Here is a 16,040-nt window from a genome sequence, read left to right on the forward strand (position 1 = left end):
ATGAGTTGAAAATGGAACTGAACACTGTGCCATCATCAGTGAACATCCCCATTTCTGACCTTATAATTGAGGGAAGGTCATTGATGAAGCAGCTGAAGATGGTTGGGCCTAGGACATGGGCTAGGACACTGCCCTGAGGAACTCCTGCAGAGATGTCCTGGGACTGAGATGATTGACCTCCAACAACCACAACCATCTTCCTTTGTGCTAGGTATGACTCACGCCAGTGGTGAGTTTTCCCCCTGATTCCTATTGACTTCAGTTTTACTAGGGCTCCTTGATGCCACACTCGCTCAAATGCTGCCTTGATGTCAAGGGCAGTCACTCTCACCTCACCTCTGGAATTTAACTCTCTTGTCCATGTTTGGACCATGGCTGTAATGAGGTCTGGAGCCGAGTGGTCCTGGCAGAACCCAAACTGAGCATCGGTGGACAGGTTATTGGTGAGTAAGTGCTGCTTAATGGCACTGTCAATGACCCCTTCCATCATTTTTTGATGATTGAGAGTAGGCTGATCGGGCAGTAATTGACCGGATTGTATTTGTCTTGCTTTTTGTGGACAGGACATACCTGGGCAATTTTCCACTTTGTCAGGTCGATGCCAGCGTTGTAGCTGTACAGTTTGGCTAGAGGCGCAGCTACTTCTGGAGCAAGACAGCTGGGATATTGTCAGGACCCATAATCTTTCCTGATATGACGGGGAGGGAATTGAATTGGCTGAAGACTGGCTTCTGTGGTGGTGGGGACCTCAGAAGGAGGTGGAGATGATCATCAACTTGGCATTGATATCATGCGGCACACCTAATCATCATATAATATTGGATTGCTTCCAGGTTTCAGACCATAGCCAGTTGTAACATAGAAAGTAGATGCAGGAGTAGACCATTCGGCCCTTCGAGTCTGCACCACCATTCAATATGATCATGGCTGATCATGCAACTTCAGTACCCCATTCCTGCTTTCTCTCCATACCCCTTGATCCCTTTTGCTGTAAAGGCCACATCTAACTCTCTTTTGAATATATCTAACGAACTGGCCTCAACAACTTTCTGTGGTGGAGAATTCCACAGGTTCACAATTCTCTGAGTGAAGAAGTTTCTCCTCATCACGGTCCTAAATGGCTTACCCCTTATCCTTAGATTGTGACCCCTGGTTCTGGACTTCCCCAACATTGGGAACATTCTTCCTGCATCTAACCTGTCCAATCCCATCAAAATGTTATGTTTCTATGAGATCCCCCCTCATTCTTCTAGATTCCAGTGAATATAAGTCTAGTCGATCCAGTCTTTCTTCATTTGTCAGTCCTGCCATCCCGGGAATCAGTCTGGTGAACCTTTGCTGCACTCCCTCAATAGCAAGAATGTCCTTCCTCAGATTAGGAGACCAAAACTGCACACAACACTCAAGATGTGGTCTCACCAAGGCCTTGTACAACTGCAGTAAGACCTCCCTGCTCCTATACTCAAATCCCCTCGCTATGAAGGCCAGCATGTCATTTGCTGCCTTTACTGCCTGTTGTACCTGCATGCCTACCTTCAATGACTGATGTACCATGACACCCAGGTCTCGTTACACTTCCCCTTTTACTAATCTGTCACCATTCAGATAATCTGCCTTCCTGTTTTTGCAACCAAAGTGGATAACCTCACATTTATCCACATGATACTGCATCTGCCATGCATTTGCCCATTCACATCACCTGTCCAAGTCCCCCTGCAGCCTCCTAGCATCCTCCTCACAGCTCACATTGCCACCCAGCTTAGTGTTATCTGCAAATCTGGAGATATTACATTCAATTCCTTCATCTAAATCATTAATGTATATTGTAAATAGCTGGGGTCCCAGCACTGAACCCTGCGGCACCCCACTAGTCACTTCCTGCCATTCTGAAAAGGACCTGTTTATTCCCACTCTTGCTTCCTGTCTGCCAACCACTTCTCTATCCACGTCAATACATTACCCCCAATACCATGTGCCTTAATTTTGCACACTAATCTCTTGTGTGGGACCTTGAAAGTTCAAATACACCACATCCACTGGTTCTCCCTTATCCATTCTGCTCGTTACATCCTCAAAAAACTCTAGAAGATTTGTCAAGCATGATTTCCCTTTCATAAATCCTTTTAATTCAATGTAAATTATAAATAATTGTTAAAATTATTCATCTATAAAGGGAAATATTGACTTAAGGCACAGGTTTCAAGTATAAATGTTACTCTTTGGTTTGTGGCTGACTTTGTACGACTGGTGTTCATTTTAGTACTTTGACACTAGCTGAGCAAATATTTATACTGAGGGTGTAATAAAGAATATAGTTTCTGTTCAGTTTTTGTGTAAGTTCTCTGGGCAATTAAGTTATATTACTAACAAATGAGACAATCGTATGGCAAATCAGAGCACCAATGTTTGTGCACAGAGTTCCAGATCTCGGCTCAGTCTTCATTAGAGGAGGGAGGGGATACACTTAAGTTTAGGGCACAGCACGCTTTCCTTACTAATTTTTCTAATAAAATTTAAATATAATAGGAAACAACTAGAGGTAATTAATTAGCTATCTCATTTAAACTGTTGAACCTCTTTCAAATATATAGGACAAAACCAACAATATTACTTGCTTATTGTGAGCAGCAGAGGGCATTTAAAACCAACAATTTGGTGATTCCATTAAAAAAAATATTAAATTGATTTCCATTCCTGTTGCCCTACCAGGGATGCCATTTTCAATGTGGGCAATGTGGTGTGGGCAAACTGTAGCTATATGTCCCTGTCACCGGTTCCCATTTTACAATAGGACAACAATGAACCTCATGGCCCGGATTCTCTGGGGCTGATGACTGCGTACGGACAGTGTACGCCGTTATAAGTGCTCAGAATGGCCCAAGTTCCGGGTTTCCGTATGCGCTGCGCATGTGCGAAAACCCAGAACCTGCGATCTGTCAAGTTTCGCTTGCACTGATCCTTTGCATCTGCTGCAACATCACTTTCACTGGTGCAGAGTTCGGGCTATTTGCCCAATTTCTGCCCAGCAAAAGCCCTTAAAACCCTTACGCCTGGTAAAAGCAGGCATACGGCGTTTTTTTTTAACCAGTGCAAGAATTAAAATAATGTTTTTTAATGATTTAAACATTTGACATATGTTTAAATTTGTATTAATTATGTCACTGGGTTTATATCCCTTTATAGTTGTGGCAACTAAGACTGAAGTTGATGCACACTTCTGTGTCAGTAGTCTCTTTGTTCAATAATCATCTCGGTTTTCAAATCTTCCGGTACAGCATGAAAATTCTTGGTTCTTCAGAAAAGTACGCTATTGCTGAAAATTCATTGCTACCATAAATTACAATACCATTGATGCTGGTCTGTTTCTGCATATGATCCTGAACAGCATACTGCTGACTCCATCTTCTGGTGTCAGAGGGGTATTGGAGTTTGCAGCCTCAAGACTGAACAACTTTCTATTTATTTTACAGAAAGTAAAACTTAAGCTTCTAATATTAACTATATATTTTTTTTAAGTTTTCAGTCAGGAACGCTCAGAACCAACTGCCTTGATTGTCTAGATCGAACCAACGGTGTCCAGTCTTACGTGGCATTGGAGGTAATTATTTTAGTAATTGAGGAAAATTGACTGAGGGAGAGTTTGAAGGCGATATTGGTTTATTGTTATAGAGCTTTTTTTATTAATATATAACATTATACGAGCATAGGTACAGGAGTAGGCAATTTGAGCCTGTCCCACCATTCAATTAGATCATGGTTGATCTGTATCTGAACTCCATCTACCCGCCTTGGTTCCATAACCCTTAATATCCTTGCCTAACAAATTTATCAATCTCCGTTATTAAATTTTCAATTGATGTAGCCTTAACAGCTTTTTGGGGAAGAGAGTTCCAGATTTCCACAATCCTTTGTGAAAGAAGTGTTCCCTGACATTACCCCTGAAAGGCCTAGCTCTAATTGTAAGGTTATGCTCCCTTGTTCTGGACTCCCCACCACAGGAATTAGTTTCTCTCAATCTGCCCTATCAAATCTTTTAATCATCTTCAACACCTCAATTAGATCATCCCTTAATCTTCAATACGACAGGGAATACAAGAATAATCATACAACCTGTCATCATAATTTAACCCTTTTAGCCCTGATATCATTCTGGTGAATCAGCGCTGCACCCCCCCCCCCCCTCCCCGCCAAGGCCAATATATCCTTCGAGGTGTGGTACCCAGAACTGGACACAGCACTCCAGGTGGGGTCTAACCACAGCTGTATATAACTACAGCAATACTTCCACCCCTTTATATTCCAGTCCCCTCGATGAAACACCAAAGGATAGTATGCAGGTACAGCAAGTGATCAGGAAGGCCAATGGAATCTTGGCCTTTATTGCAAAGGGGATGGAGTATAAAAGCAGGGAAGTCTTGCTACAGTTATTCAGGGTATTGGTGAAGCCACACCTGGAATACTGCATGCAGTTTTGGTTTCCATATTTATGAAAGGTTATATTTGCTTTGGAGGCAGTTCAGAAAAGGTTCACTAGGTTGATTCCAGGGATAAGGGAGTTGACATGAGGAAAGGTTGAGTAGGTTGAGCCTCTACTCATTGGAATTCAGAAGAATGAGAGGTGATCTTATCGAAACGTATAAGATTATGAGGGGGCTTGACAAGGTGGATACAGAGAGGGTGTTTCCACTGATGGGGGAGACTAGAACTAGGGGGCATGATCTTAGAATACGGGGCCGCCCATTTAAAACAGTGATGAGGAGAAATTTTTTCTGAGGATTGTTAATCTGTGGAATTCGCTACCTTAGAGAGCTGTGGAAGCTGGGACATTGAATAAATTTAAGACAGAAATAGACAGTTTCTTAAATGATAAGGGGTTATGGGGAGGGGGCAGGGAAGTGGAGCTGAGTCCATGATCAGATCAGCCATGATCTTATTGAATGGCAGAACAGGCTCGAGGGGCCATATGGCCTACTCCTGCTCCTATTTCTTATGTTCTTATGTAATAAAGACCAATATTCCATTAACCTTTAAAATTATTTTTTGTACCTGTCCACGAGCTTTTAGTGAGTTCTGTATTTGGACCCCGAAATCTCTCTGCTCCTCCACAGCTCCTGGCTTCTCACCATTTAGAAAATACTCTGATCTGTCTTTCTTGGGTCCAATGTGGATGACCTCACACTTCCCCATGCTGAACTCCATCTGCCACAGTTTTGCCCACTCACTTAATCTAGCAATGTTCCGTTGCAACTTTCTGCTCGTATCTAACCTCTAGCCATTAGATTATACCAGATTCAAAATTGAATAACAAAATATATTGCAGATCAAGAGATCAGAATATAAAATGAATACTGTCATGGCCATTACATAAGAACATAAGAATTAGAAACAGGAGCAGGCCATCTAGCCCCTCGAGCTTGCTCCACATTCAACAAGATCATGGCTGATCTGGCCGTGGACTCAGCTCCACTTACCCGCCCGCTCCCCATAACCCTTAATTCCCTTATTGGTTAAAAATCTATCTATCTGTGACTTGAATACATTCAATGAGTTAGCCTCAACTGCTTCCTTGGGCAGAGAATTCCACAGATTCACAACCCTTTGGGAGAAGAAATTCCTTCTCAACTCGGTTTTAAATTGGCTCCCCCGTATTTTGAGGCTGTGCCCCCTAGTTCTAGTCGCCCCGACCCGTGGAAACAACCTCTCTGCCTCTATCTTGTCTATCCCTTTCATTATTTTAAATGTTTCTATAAGATCACCCCTCATCCTTCTGAACTCCAACGAGTAGGTTAGACAGACAAGGAATTCATCCAAATCAGAACTCAGTAGAAAACCAGCTTTAGAGTCCAAAAAATAGGTGAAAGTAAATGCTGTGGGGAAAAATAGCATCAGAAAATAAATAAAATAATCAAAGAATACCACACTTTCACTTTTCGTGTCCAGGTAAAGATCTTCTTTCTTTCCAAGCTTAAGTTTCTTGAGTGAAATTCATTTGGGTAGCCTCAACCTACTTCCTAATGGGTATAAGTCTGCAGCAAAAAACTGCCCATAATGCAGCACGATAGTGTTGAAAATTATGAGGGATTTTAATAGAGTAGATTGGGAGAAACTGTTTCCACTGGCAGGAGGGTTCGTATCCAGTGGACATATTTAAAATAATTGGCAGAAAAGCCAGAGGGAGATGAGGAGAATTAATTTTTACTCAGCGAGTTAATATGGTCTGGAATGTACTACATTATTGCATATCAAAGTATTAAGCTTGGGCAGCAGTATTTGGCTAGTCTGCAAGTATCCACCTGGACATCACTGAGCAACATCCATGATAAGGAAGGATACCGATACATGTTGGACTCTTTGGAGCTGCTTGCTGTTGGGACCTCCGTTGATGGCTGTCTTATCTGCCTGATAGTGTAGAGACCTAGGGGGTTAAATTGGACCGCATAATGCCCATTTTTCACCACTAACCACAACTCCAAGACCCCGTTTACCTGCAGTCCCACTCTCCGAACTTATTTTCTTACAACCACCATCTCACGCTTCTACTCAATACTAATTGGTTTTCCCCTGAATTGACTTTAAACGTAAAAAGCCAACACCAACTGCAAATCCAAAACAAAATTTAGCAAATCAATAATCTCAAACTGTACACAAAATGGAACTATTCTGCCTTGTGCATTACCTTAGTGCCTATTTTTCGTATTCCTTGAATTATCTTGGTGCTCCTATGAGGTGCTTCCCCAATGGCTGGAGCTTGTGGGCTTGAAGGCAGCTGAGCTTCCATTGTGTGTGCAGTTGACCGTGGAGGACGACTTTGAGTTGCTCTGCACTGTCTGGCTAACCGGCATGATGCAAGGCAACTGGCAAAGTGGCAGGTGTGGGACCAGATATGTTGTCATCTTGAAAAAGGAGAGCAGGTTGTTCTTCCATGGAGCCAATCCCACTCTCCTGCTGTGGTGCTTCAGCACGCTTAGTGCTCTGTTGGAGAATAGAGTTCTGCGATCCCCTGGTAGCTCCTTTCAACAGAGGCACCCAGAACCAGGAGATGGCAACCATCTGAGCTTTTATGCAGCATTTTGTGCTGCGATGGAAGTTGTTTGATTTGTCATGAGTTGCACCAAGGATGGGCTCCAAGCCCTGTGCGAAGTCCTACAGCAGGTTGGAGGTGGACACCATGCTCCGTGACATTGTGTGCAAGCTCTCCAGCAAGCTTCCCAGTGCACCAAGCAATTCTTGGTGTATGCCCATTAGGCTCTAAATTCCGCACAGTGTCTGTACGTGTGCTGGCGGCTGAGGGAGTGAGGCCAAATGATCTTCCTTCACTGACTGAGGGACTTCCACATCCTGGCGAGCTGAAATGAAAAAGGGACAAGAGTTAGGCTGTGGTGCAGGGAGAGCATGGAGGAAGAAGTACCTGTCAGCATCATCTGCAGCTTGTCATGCAGAGTGTGTGGGCTGAGGGAGAAGTGAGAAGAGAGAGAATCTGCTCGGTGTGTCCTCCAGCGTCACCAGTGGCCACGGCCTCTGCTCTGCCTCTTCCCATTATGGGGATCGCCTTCTCCTCCATGGAGGGGAAGGATGTGCAGTCGCGGTACTCCTCCACTGGTGGCAGTCTGTTGCCTTCTGTACCACTTCCTCCTGCAAAAAAAAAGGGAAATGTGTTAGTGAGAGTCTTGTAAGATGGTTGGGTAATGTGGCTCTCATGATTGAATAGCTGCCAAGTATGTGTAACTATGCTTAATGTGTGAGGGTGAACTGTGCTATTCTAATTGTCACCGGTTGTGGGGAATGGGAGTGCTGTGAATTCAGCAGTTGATGAGGCTATGGGTGGTGCAGCTGTTATGAGAAGCTATTTAAAAATTGTTCTTACTTTGATAACTCTGGTCAGATCATTGAACTTCTTCCTGCAATGCATCCACATCCAAGGCACCATGCTCCTCGCATTCACCTCAACGGCAACCTCCTCCACTGCCTGCGCATCAGGTGCCTGAAAGGTTTCCAACCTCCTTAAGGGATACAGAATGTCCCTCCTGCTATCTACTTCCTGCACCAAGACCTGTGGTGCAGCGGCAGAGAACCTTGGTGCACATTCTCTGCCAGCTTCTGCCAATTAACCTCGCAGACGATTTCCATTCAATTTGCAGCCACAATGCACTTTAGGGGTCCTGGCTGCTTTTAAGTAGCGCTGTGCACACTCCCGATATCGGGAACTCTCCTCATGCGCGCAGCCAATGAACAGCGTGGAAGCACTGGCTGCACTCAGAAATCCTATTAATTAGCAGGCAGCACAGATTTTATGTGCTATCTACATTGCAATCAACGGGCGCAGGTTAATCGTGGATGCCAATCCCCAGATCTCTTCTCCCGCGGTGACCAATTTCACCCCCTTAAAATCATGAATTTGTATAAATCTTGTAAAATAACACTACATTTAGAATCTCTTACAAGCAAAGATTCTTTTCATATATAATATATGTGTGTGTGTGTATCTGTATTTTACATGTAGCTCCTCTCCAACCTGTTAATGGCACAGTGCAGTAGGATATAGGTTTGCGCCCAGTTTTCCCCACAGCGCGTTCCTGCCCTCCACCATGCTGTCGGAACATGCAAATGCAATGCATTTCCCGACAGGGGCAAAAGATGTCATATGGGTCATTGTCTATTGCCTCCCACCAAGCTTAAACACAGCATTGACTGAGGACTGTGTACTCAGCTTATGTCCTGTGGCGATTTAGAAAATAAAGATCAGTCAAAAATGAGGACCATAAAAATAATTTCAGCTAACATTTGTTGGATACTTGAAACAAAGCTGTCGAGGCTGTTACGTTTCTCTGGAGTCACGCTCTTTGCTCTTCACAGGTTCTGTACAGCCAGCTAGAGAGCCTGGGAATGGCGAGTAAGAAGACTGTAGTGGAACGTTTTGTGGAATTCTACAAGACAATGTGGTCATTGAATGGACATAATTTAAGCAAGATCTTTACAGGAAGTCGTGCACGAGAGGGAAAAATGAAGGTAATATAAATGGAGTGCATTTTAAGAATGTTTTTTTTTAAACCAGGCTATTTATGCAATAAAGTTTTTTTTTTGCCATTTCAGAGCAAGTCACTTATAAAAATCCATTATTTAGGCTCCCCATCAATTGGTAAATGCACTGCCCAGTGTAACCTGAGCCGGACAGACCAAAATGTTTCAAGTATAGTGCCTGGTCTCTGCAGACTGAGACATTAGCAGTACTACAGTTGATTTCATTCCACCCTGGGTTCGGAAAAAGTAGTTAGCCAGGGTTCCTACTCATTATCCAGTGAGTCTTGCTGAAAATTGTGTAAGTGTAGCTATTTAGTGCTGCCTGGACTGGAGAATTTTGGCTATGAGGAAAGATTGGAGATGCTGGGTCTGTTTTTTTTGGAACAGAGGAGACTGAGGGGAGACCTGATTGAGGTGTATAAAATTATGAGGGACCTGGTTAGAGAGGATAAGAAGGACCTGTTTCTCTTGACAGAGGGGTCAACAACCAGGGGACATAGATTTAAAGTAATTGGGGGAAGGTTTAGAGGAGATACGAGGGGAAATTTCTTCACACACAGGGTGATGGGGTCTGGAACTCACTGCCTGAAAGGGTGGTAGAGGCAGGAACCCTCACCACAGTTTAAAAAGTACTTGGATGTGCACTTAAAGTGCCGTAACCTACAGGGCTATGGACGAAGAGCTGGAAAGTTGGATTAGGCTGGATAGCTCTTTGTTGGCCGACGCGGATATGATGGGCCGGAATGGCCTCCTCCTGTGCTGTAAATTTCTATGATTCTATTCTATAGCTGCTTAAGCAACTGCCGTTTGTTGTTCCTACAATTGTACATGAAGAATGTCCACTCCAGTATGTCCACTCCAATAAGGCCCTGAGTACAGTTGGCCTCCACTGAATCCTACCCCAGGATGTCAGCTCCTTCAGAAGAGACGGAGATAATTGGAGGGAATTCAATTACTTAATATTACTAGAGAGTAATGTATAAAAACCTATGGATCATCTGTCTTGGTTGCCTTGGCTGCACCCTATTGCCACAATTTAAAGGGGGTACAACAACAGCAAAAGCTTACACTTATATAGCGCCTTTAATGTAGTAAAATGTCCCAAGACACTTCGCAGGAACGTTATCAAACAAAATTTGACACCGAGCCACATAAGGAAAAATATAAGGACAGGTGACCAAAAGCTTGGTTAAAGAGATAACGTCTTAAAGAAGGAGAGAGAGGCGGAGAGGTTTAGGAAGGGAATTCCAGAGCTTAGGGCCGAGGCAGCTGAAGGCACAGCCACCAATGGTGGAGCGATTAAAATTGGAGATGCGCACGAGGCCAGAGTTGGAAGAGCGCAGAGACTTGGAGAGTTGTAGGGCTGGAGGAGAATGCAGCAATAGGGAGGAAAGAGGACATGGAGGGATTTGAAAACAAGGATGAGAATTTTAAAGTCGAGGCATTGAAGGTCTGTGAGCCAATGTAAGTCAGCGAGCACAGGGGTGATGGGTGAATGGGACGGTGCAAGTTATGACATTGGCAGCAGAGTTTTGGATGAGCTCAACTTTATGTTGGCTGGAACATGGGAGACCGGCCAAGATAGCATTGCAATAGTCAAGTCCAGAGGTAACAAAGGCATGGATGGGGTTTCAGCAGCAGATGAGTTGTGGTAGGGTCAGAATTGGGCGATGTTAGATGTGGGGGTAGGTGGTAAAGGTGATGGAGCAGATATGTGTTGGGAAGCTTATCTCAGGATCAAATATGACACCAAGGTTGTGAACGGTCTGGTTCAGCCTCAGACAGTTGGCAGGAAAAGAGATGGAGTCGGTGGTTAGGGAACGGAGTTTGTGGAGAGGACCGAAGACAATGGTTTTGGTCTTCCCAATATTTAGTTGGAAGAAATTTCTGCTCATTCAGTGCTGGATGTTGAACAAGCAGTCTGACAAATCAAAGACAATGAAGGGGTCAGAACAGGTGGTGGTGAGATCAAACTGGGTGTTGCCAGCGTACCTGTGCTACCCAACGTGTTTTCAGATAATGTTGTCGAGTGGCAGCGTGTAGATGAGAAAAAAGATCTGTGGAATCATTGGGGGTCAAATTGGGTGCCTTTGCTCCTCCCGTTGGGGGGCCCAAATGGCTTTGTGACCGGGCACGGCGATGACATTGAAGCACATGGTATTGGGGGTAATATACTGATGTGGATAGAGAACTGGTTGGCAGACAGGAAGCAGAGGGTCGGGATAAACGGGTCCTTTTCAGAATGGCAGGCAGTGACTAGTGGTGTGCCGCAGGGCTCAGTGCTGGGACCCCAGCTATTTACAATATACATTAATGATTTAGATGAAGGAATTGAGAGTAATATCTCCAAGTTTGCAGATGACACTAAGCTGGGTGGCGGTGTGAGCTGTGAGGAGGATGCTTAAAGTCTGCAGGGTGACTTGGACAGGTTAGGTGAATGGGCAAATGCAGTATAATGTGGATAAAAAGAGGTTATCCACTTTGGTGCAAAAACATGAAGGCAGAATATTATCTGAATGGTGGCAGAGGTGCAACGAGACCTGGGTGTCATGGTACATCAGTCATTGGAAGTTGGCATGCAGGTACAGCAGGCAGTGAAGAAGACAAATGGCATGTTGACCTTCATAGCTAGGGGATTTGCATATAGGAGCAGGGAGGTCTTACTGCAATTGTACAGGGCCTTGGTGAGGCCTCACCTGGAATATTGTGTTCAGTTTTGGTCTCCTAATCTGAGGAAGGACGTTCTTGCTATTGAGGGAGTGCAATGAAGGTTCACCAGACAGATGCCCTGGATGGCAGGACTGACATATGAGAAGAGACTGGATCAAGTGGGCCTGTATTCACTGGAGTTTAGAAGAATGAGAGGGGATCTCATAGAAACATATAAAATTCTGACGGGACTGGACACGCTAGATGCAGGAAGAATGTTCCCAATGTTGGGGGCGTCCAGAACCAGGGGTCACAGTCTAAGGATAAGGGGTAAGCCACTTAGGACCGAGATGAGGAGAAACTTCTTCACTCAGAGTTGTTGATCTGTGGAATTCTCTTCCGCAGAGAGTTGTTAATGCCAGTTCGTTAGATATATTCAAGAGGGAGTTGGATATGGCCTTTACGGCTAAAGGGATCAAGGGGTATGGAGAGAAAGCAGGAAAGGGTACTGAGGTGAATGATCAGCCATGATCTTATTGAATTGTGGTGCAGGCTCAAAGGGCCGAATGGCCTACTCCTGCACCTATTTTCTATGTTTCTATGACTCCTGCCATATTCGGCGGGAGATTTGCCACAGTGCTACGGCATGGGGCCCCGATCTCCTTTGCCCAGAGATTGTGACATCATCACCGTGCGCACCACCCTGGTAGAGCCCCGGACCTGAAATTGCCTTCCGCCCCCAAAACACCGACAGCCGCAGAAGGCGTGCATCGGGCGGTCGGCCGCTTCGGGGACAATGCTTAAAGGTGAGGTGGCCAAGGTAAGTTTTTTTTTTTAAAGTACCTTTTTTTTTCTTCCTGCTTTTTTCGTGGATTCCTGCCTGCGATCGATCAGCCCGGCACTCTGCTTGACTGCCGGGCTGATCGTGCAGGATCGCGGCTGCTGTCGTGGGTCCAAGTAATTTGATTTTATTTTGCAAAGCCTGCAGCGATAGCCTTTCCCTTTAAGGGAAGGAAGGAACCTTTCAACGCGGCAGCGCCACTCGGCCCAGTGCGCAGCGCTGCTGAACTCCCCTCACCGCACCGCCTGCTGTCGATTACACTCCAAGAAGGAAGTGGAGCACCTGATTTAGTGCTCCACTTCCTTCCCAGAGTGCAAATGGTGAATTTTTTTCAAGTTTGAAATCATTTGTGCTTGCCGCTAACTTTTAATAGTGAGCAAATTAATTGGATTAACAAAAAAAAAATGTGACATCCATGTGTTAACACTCTGGCTTATATATTCTTTCTCTTCCTATGCCCACCATTTCTACATAGTTCTGCCCCTGTCGCTTGGTAGAGATGGTGGCAGGCTGCTGTTCACCTTTCTCAGTGTCCTGAGTTGCACTTGGCCAACGACTTCTGGGTTTTAGAGCCTGTGAGGACCTTGCTCTTGACTGCTTCTCCTGCACTTTTGCAGGGGCAGTGTGGACCAGCTGGAGTGGAGGCACCATGTTGGGTATTGGTTGTGGGGGTGAGAATGGATGAGATGTTCTATGAAACATCTGCACTTGCCTCACCCTCTCCAGCATCATCCATCCCCTGGTGCAATGACACATCAGTCCTGCGAGAGAACAAAGTTGAGGAAATCAGTGTTGCCTTGGAAGCCTTGATCTAGTCGGTTTACAATCTTGTCAAATTCGGTCGAGTCACGTGGCCAGAGTCTGCAAGCCACCTTCTGAGCCTGTAAGACGGCTGTCAGCACTGACTCCTGAGCGGCCGGCTACAGTTTCCATAGAGCTTGTTACATGCCCCATGGTGGATTGCAGAATTGAAAAGCCTTGCAGCATCACCCCATTTATGTTTGAGTTGGACTCTTCCAGACTCTCTGCTACTGTGGACAATGTGCCTGGCAGGTCTGCCGATACCTGAGTCAGTTCCTGCTGTGCCTCCAGCATTCTCCTTTTCAGTGCTGGCCATGGGGTTCTGCATCTCTGTCATGATCAGCAGAGCTTGGAGAAGATAGTGCTCTCTGGCGTGTAATCCCATCAGCTTTCCTTTCCACCATTTTCTGCTCTTGCTCACTTGTGCCATGAGATTAACCAAGTGTAATCCCATCTATCTGTCCATGTGGACCAACCAAGCTGCTGGTATCTGTGTTGGTAACTGTTACATTTGTGTCATGTGATGGTGCAACCTCAGAAGGTATCCGCTCCTCTGAGAAGTCTCCGTCCTTGCCCGTCAGGGGCTCTTGATCTTTATAAGGAGGCAAGAAGAAAGGGATAGCACTTTGAGACTGAGACTGTTGATCTTCAAATGAAACACTTCATAAGGGTTGTCAATGTTGTGAGGCCCACTGAAAGTGAAGTTGCTTTGTGGGAGATACGAGTTTGAAAGTTTAATCTTGTTGCCCTTCTCCACTGGATCGCCAGCCTCAACACTGAGGGATCTTGATATCCCGCTGATGTCAAGTGCCTCCTCCGCTGGAGAAATCTCTACAATTACTTGGGATCCTCCACTGATCCTCGCCCTCTCCCTGGCATTTTTACGCTCTTTTCCTGCAAGTGTGGCACAACATACCCATGAGCGGATCTGAGGAATGTGTAAATGGTGAAGGTGAGAATCAAGCACATGCCTTAGGATTGTGCTAACAGTGGCATTTCAGCATGTGTGCTGAGAGTGCTTGGAGGTGACTGAGGTCATATGAGAATTGTGGTCACTGGCCATGGTGGAGGAAGAAAACAGGAGGTGACCATGCCAAGCAGTCGGTGACAGGAGGTGCATTGACTCTGCCTCATTGGAATTATGTGGGCCTGAGGAGTGACGTGAATGGAGTAGGACTGACAAGGCAAAGTGACAGCGGTTGCAGTGCAGCATCTGGAAGTTAGCTCACCTTTCCTGACCTGGTCAGGTTATTAAACTGTTTGTGGCACTGACTCCATGACCTAGGAGTCAGTCACACTCCTGCTTCTGATCTCCTCTGGCATCTCCAGCCCGCGTTCTTGGTGTGGCAGCAGGTTCTTTTCCACATCGGATGGGAACAGCACCACCTCCTGCTCCTTACTGCTGCCAGCAGCACATCCAGAGACACATTAGCAATCTGGGAGCAGCCTTTCCTCCTCTTGCACTCATTTACCACTTCCCCATTACTGTTTTACTATCAGACCCTGTAAACCTCCTCCTCCGTTTCATCCCGGAACTTGGGCCTTTAAATTGCACCATGTGTGTCCGTGTCACGCCCACTCGTGCAGTGCAGAAACGAAATCCGGAAATAAAATGATAATGAGGCATCTCCGTTGAAATCGGACATTCCCACGCGTCCCGTGATGTTGCATGTTCGACGCCTGCTATCTGATCCCCCGCTCTCTGTTCCCGTCACTGTGTTAATATTGGGGCCAATAACTGATCTGTGATGGTTTATATGCAGAACTTGGTAATCTGTTAATAGTATATGCAAATTTATGAAGGCATGAATTTTGGGCCTTTTAAAGGCAAAACTTATGTCTACGTGAATTGAAAATGCCCCCTATATGTATGGAGTGATTGAATCTGCATTATTGAGGATTATGGATCATTTCTGACATAGAAAAAAAGATTGTGTGTTTATATAGTATCTTATTACATCTTCAAGGTGCACTTTATGACTATACTTTTTTAAATGCAGTCGCTGTTTTTACGTAGGTGACTACAGCACGGCATATTCCTACAGACAGCAAATGAATGATGATCATTTTTTGGTGATGTTGGTTGAGGGAGGATTATTGGTCAGGACACTGGGGGAACTCCCTACTCCCCTTCCAATAGTGCCATGGGATCTTTTGCATCACTTGAACAGGCAGACACAGCCTTGGCCTCATTCAAAAGATGGCACCTCGAACAGTGCAACAGTCCCTCGGTATTGCAACCAGATTGTGCTTTCAAGTCTGGTATGATTCCATAAGCTTTGGATTCAGCTGAGAGTGCTACCAACTGAGCTAAGCTGACCTGAAAGGTTAGGAACTGTGCAAATTGGATTAGGATGAAACTGTTGCTATAAACTCCATTAATAAAGTACTTATATCCGTCAAGGTAAAGGATGGAGCACGCTCTATGTCCAGAACGATCCAGGCCAATTTCTTTGATGGAGCTAAACAGGAAGCTATTGATATGCTTCTCATGGGGGACTTTTACAGTGAAGATTATGCAGATAAGGCGAGGATGCTGATGGACAGCAGCGCACTTTTCAGTAAGTAGCCGTGTTCATGACAGACTTCTCACACTGTTTCCTACTGTAACCTATTCTTTCCCATGACTTTCAAGACTGTGAAACGCCTGTCATTAATGTACCTTGACTTCTCTCCTGCTTTTTTCATCCATGGTGATGTCCTGTGCTTTAATCAAAGATCAGTAATATGA

The 16,040-nt window shown here is 45.1% G+C and overlaps 1 protein-coding gene across 3 annotated transcripts in view; it reads left to right on the top strand.

Annotated features, from left to right (window-relative positions):
* The window catches only part of LOC139273170 (synaptojanin-2-like), a 222,482-nt gene that overhangs the window by 141,531 nt on the left and 64,911 nt on the right, over positions 1–16,040 (top strand). For all 3 annotated transcript variants that reach the window (XM_070889701.1, XM_070889699.1, XM_070889700.1), the window contains 3 exons: positions 3,517–3,598; positions 8,854–9,006; positions 15,714–15,870. In XM_070889701.1, the coding sequence (XP_070745802.1) occupies positions 3,517–3,598; positions 8,854–9,006; positions 15,714–15,870 (392 nt within the window). The remainder of the gene's footprint in view (positions 1–3,516; positions 3,599–8,853; positions 9,007–15,713; positions 15,871–16,040) is intronic.

Source organism: Pristiophorus japonicus, chromosome 9 (assembly GCF_044704955.1).
Source record: "Pristiophorus japonicus isolate sPriJap1 chromosome 9, sPriJap1.hap1, whole genome shotgun sequence".
In the NCBI taxonomy this organism is placed as follows: Eukaryota; Metazoa; Chordata; class Chondrichthyes; family Pristiophoridae; genus Pristiophorus; species Pristiophorus japonicus.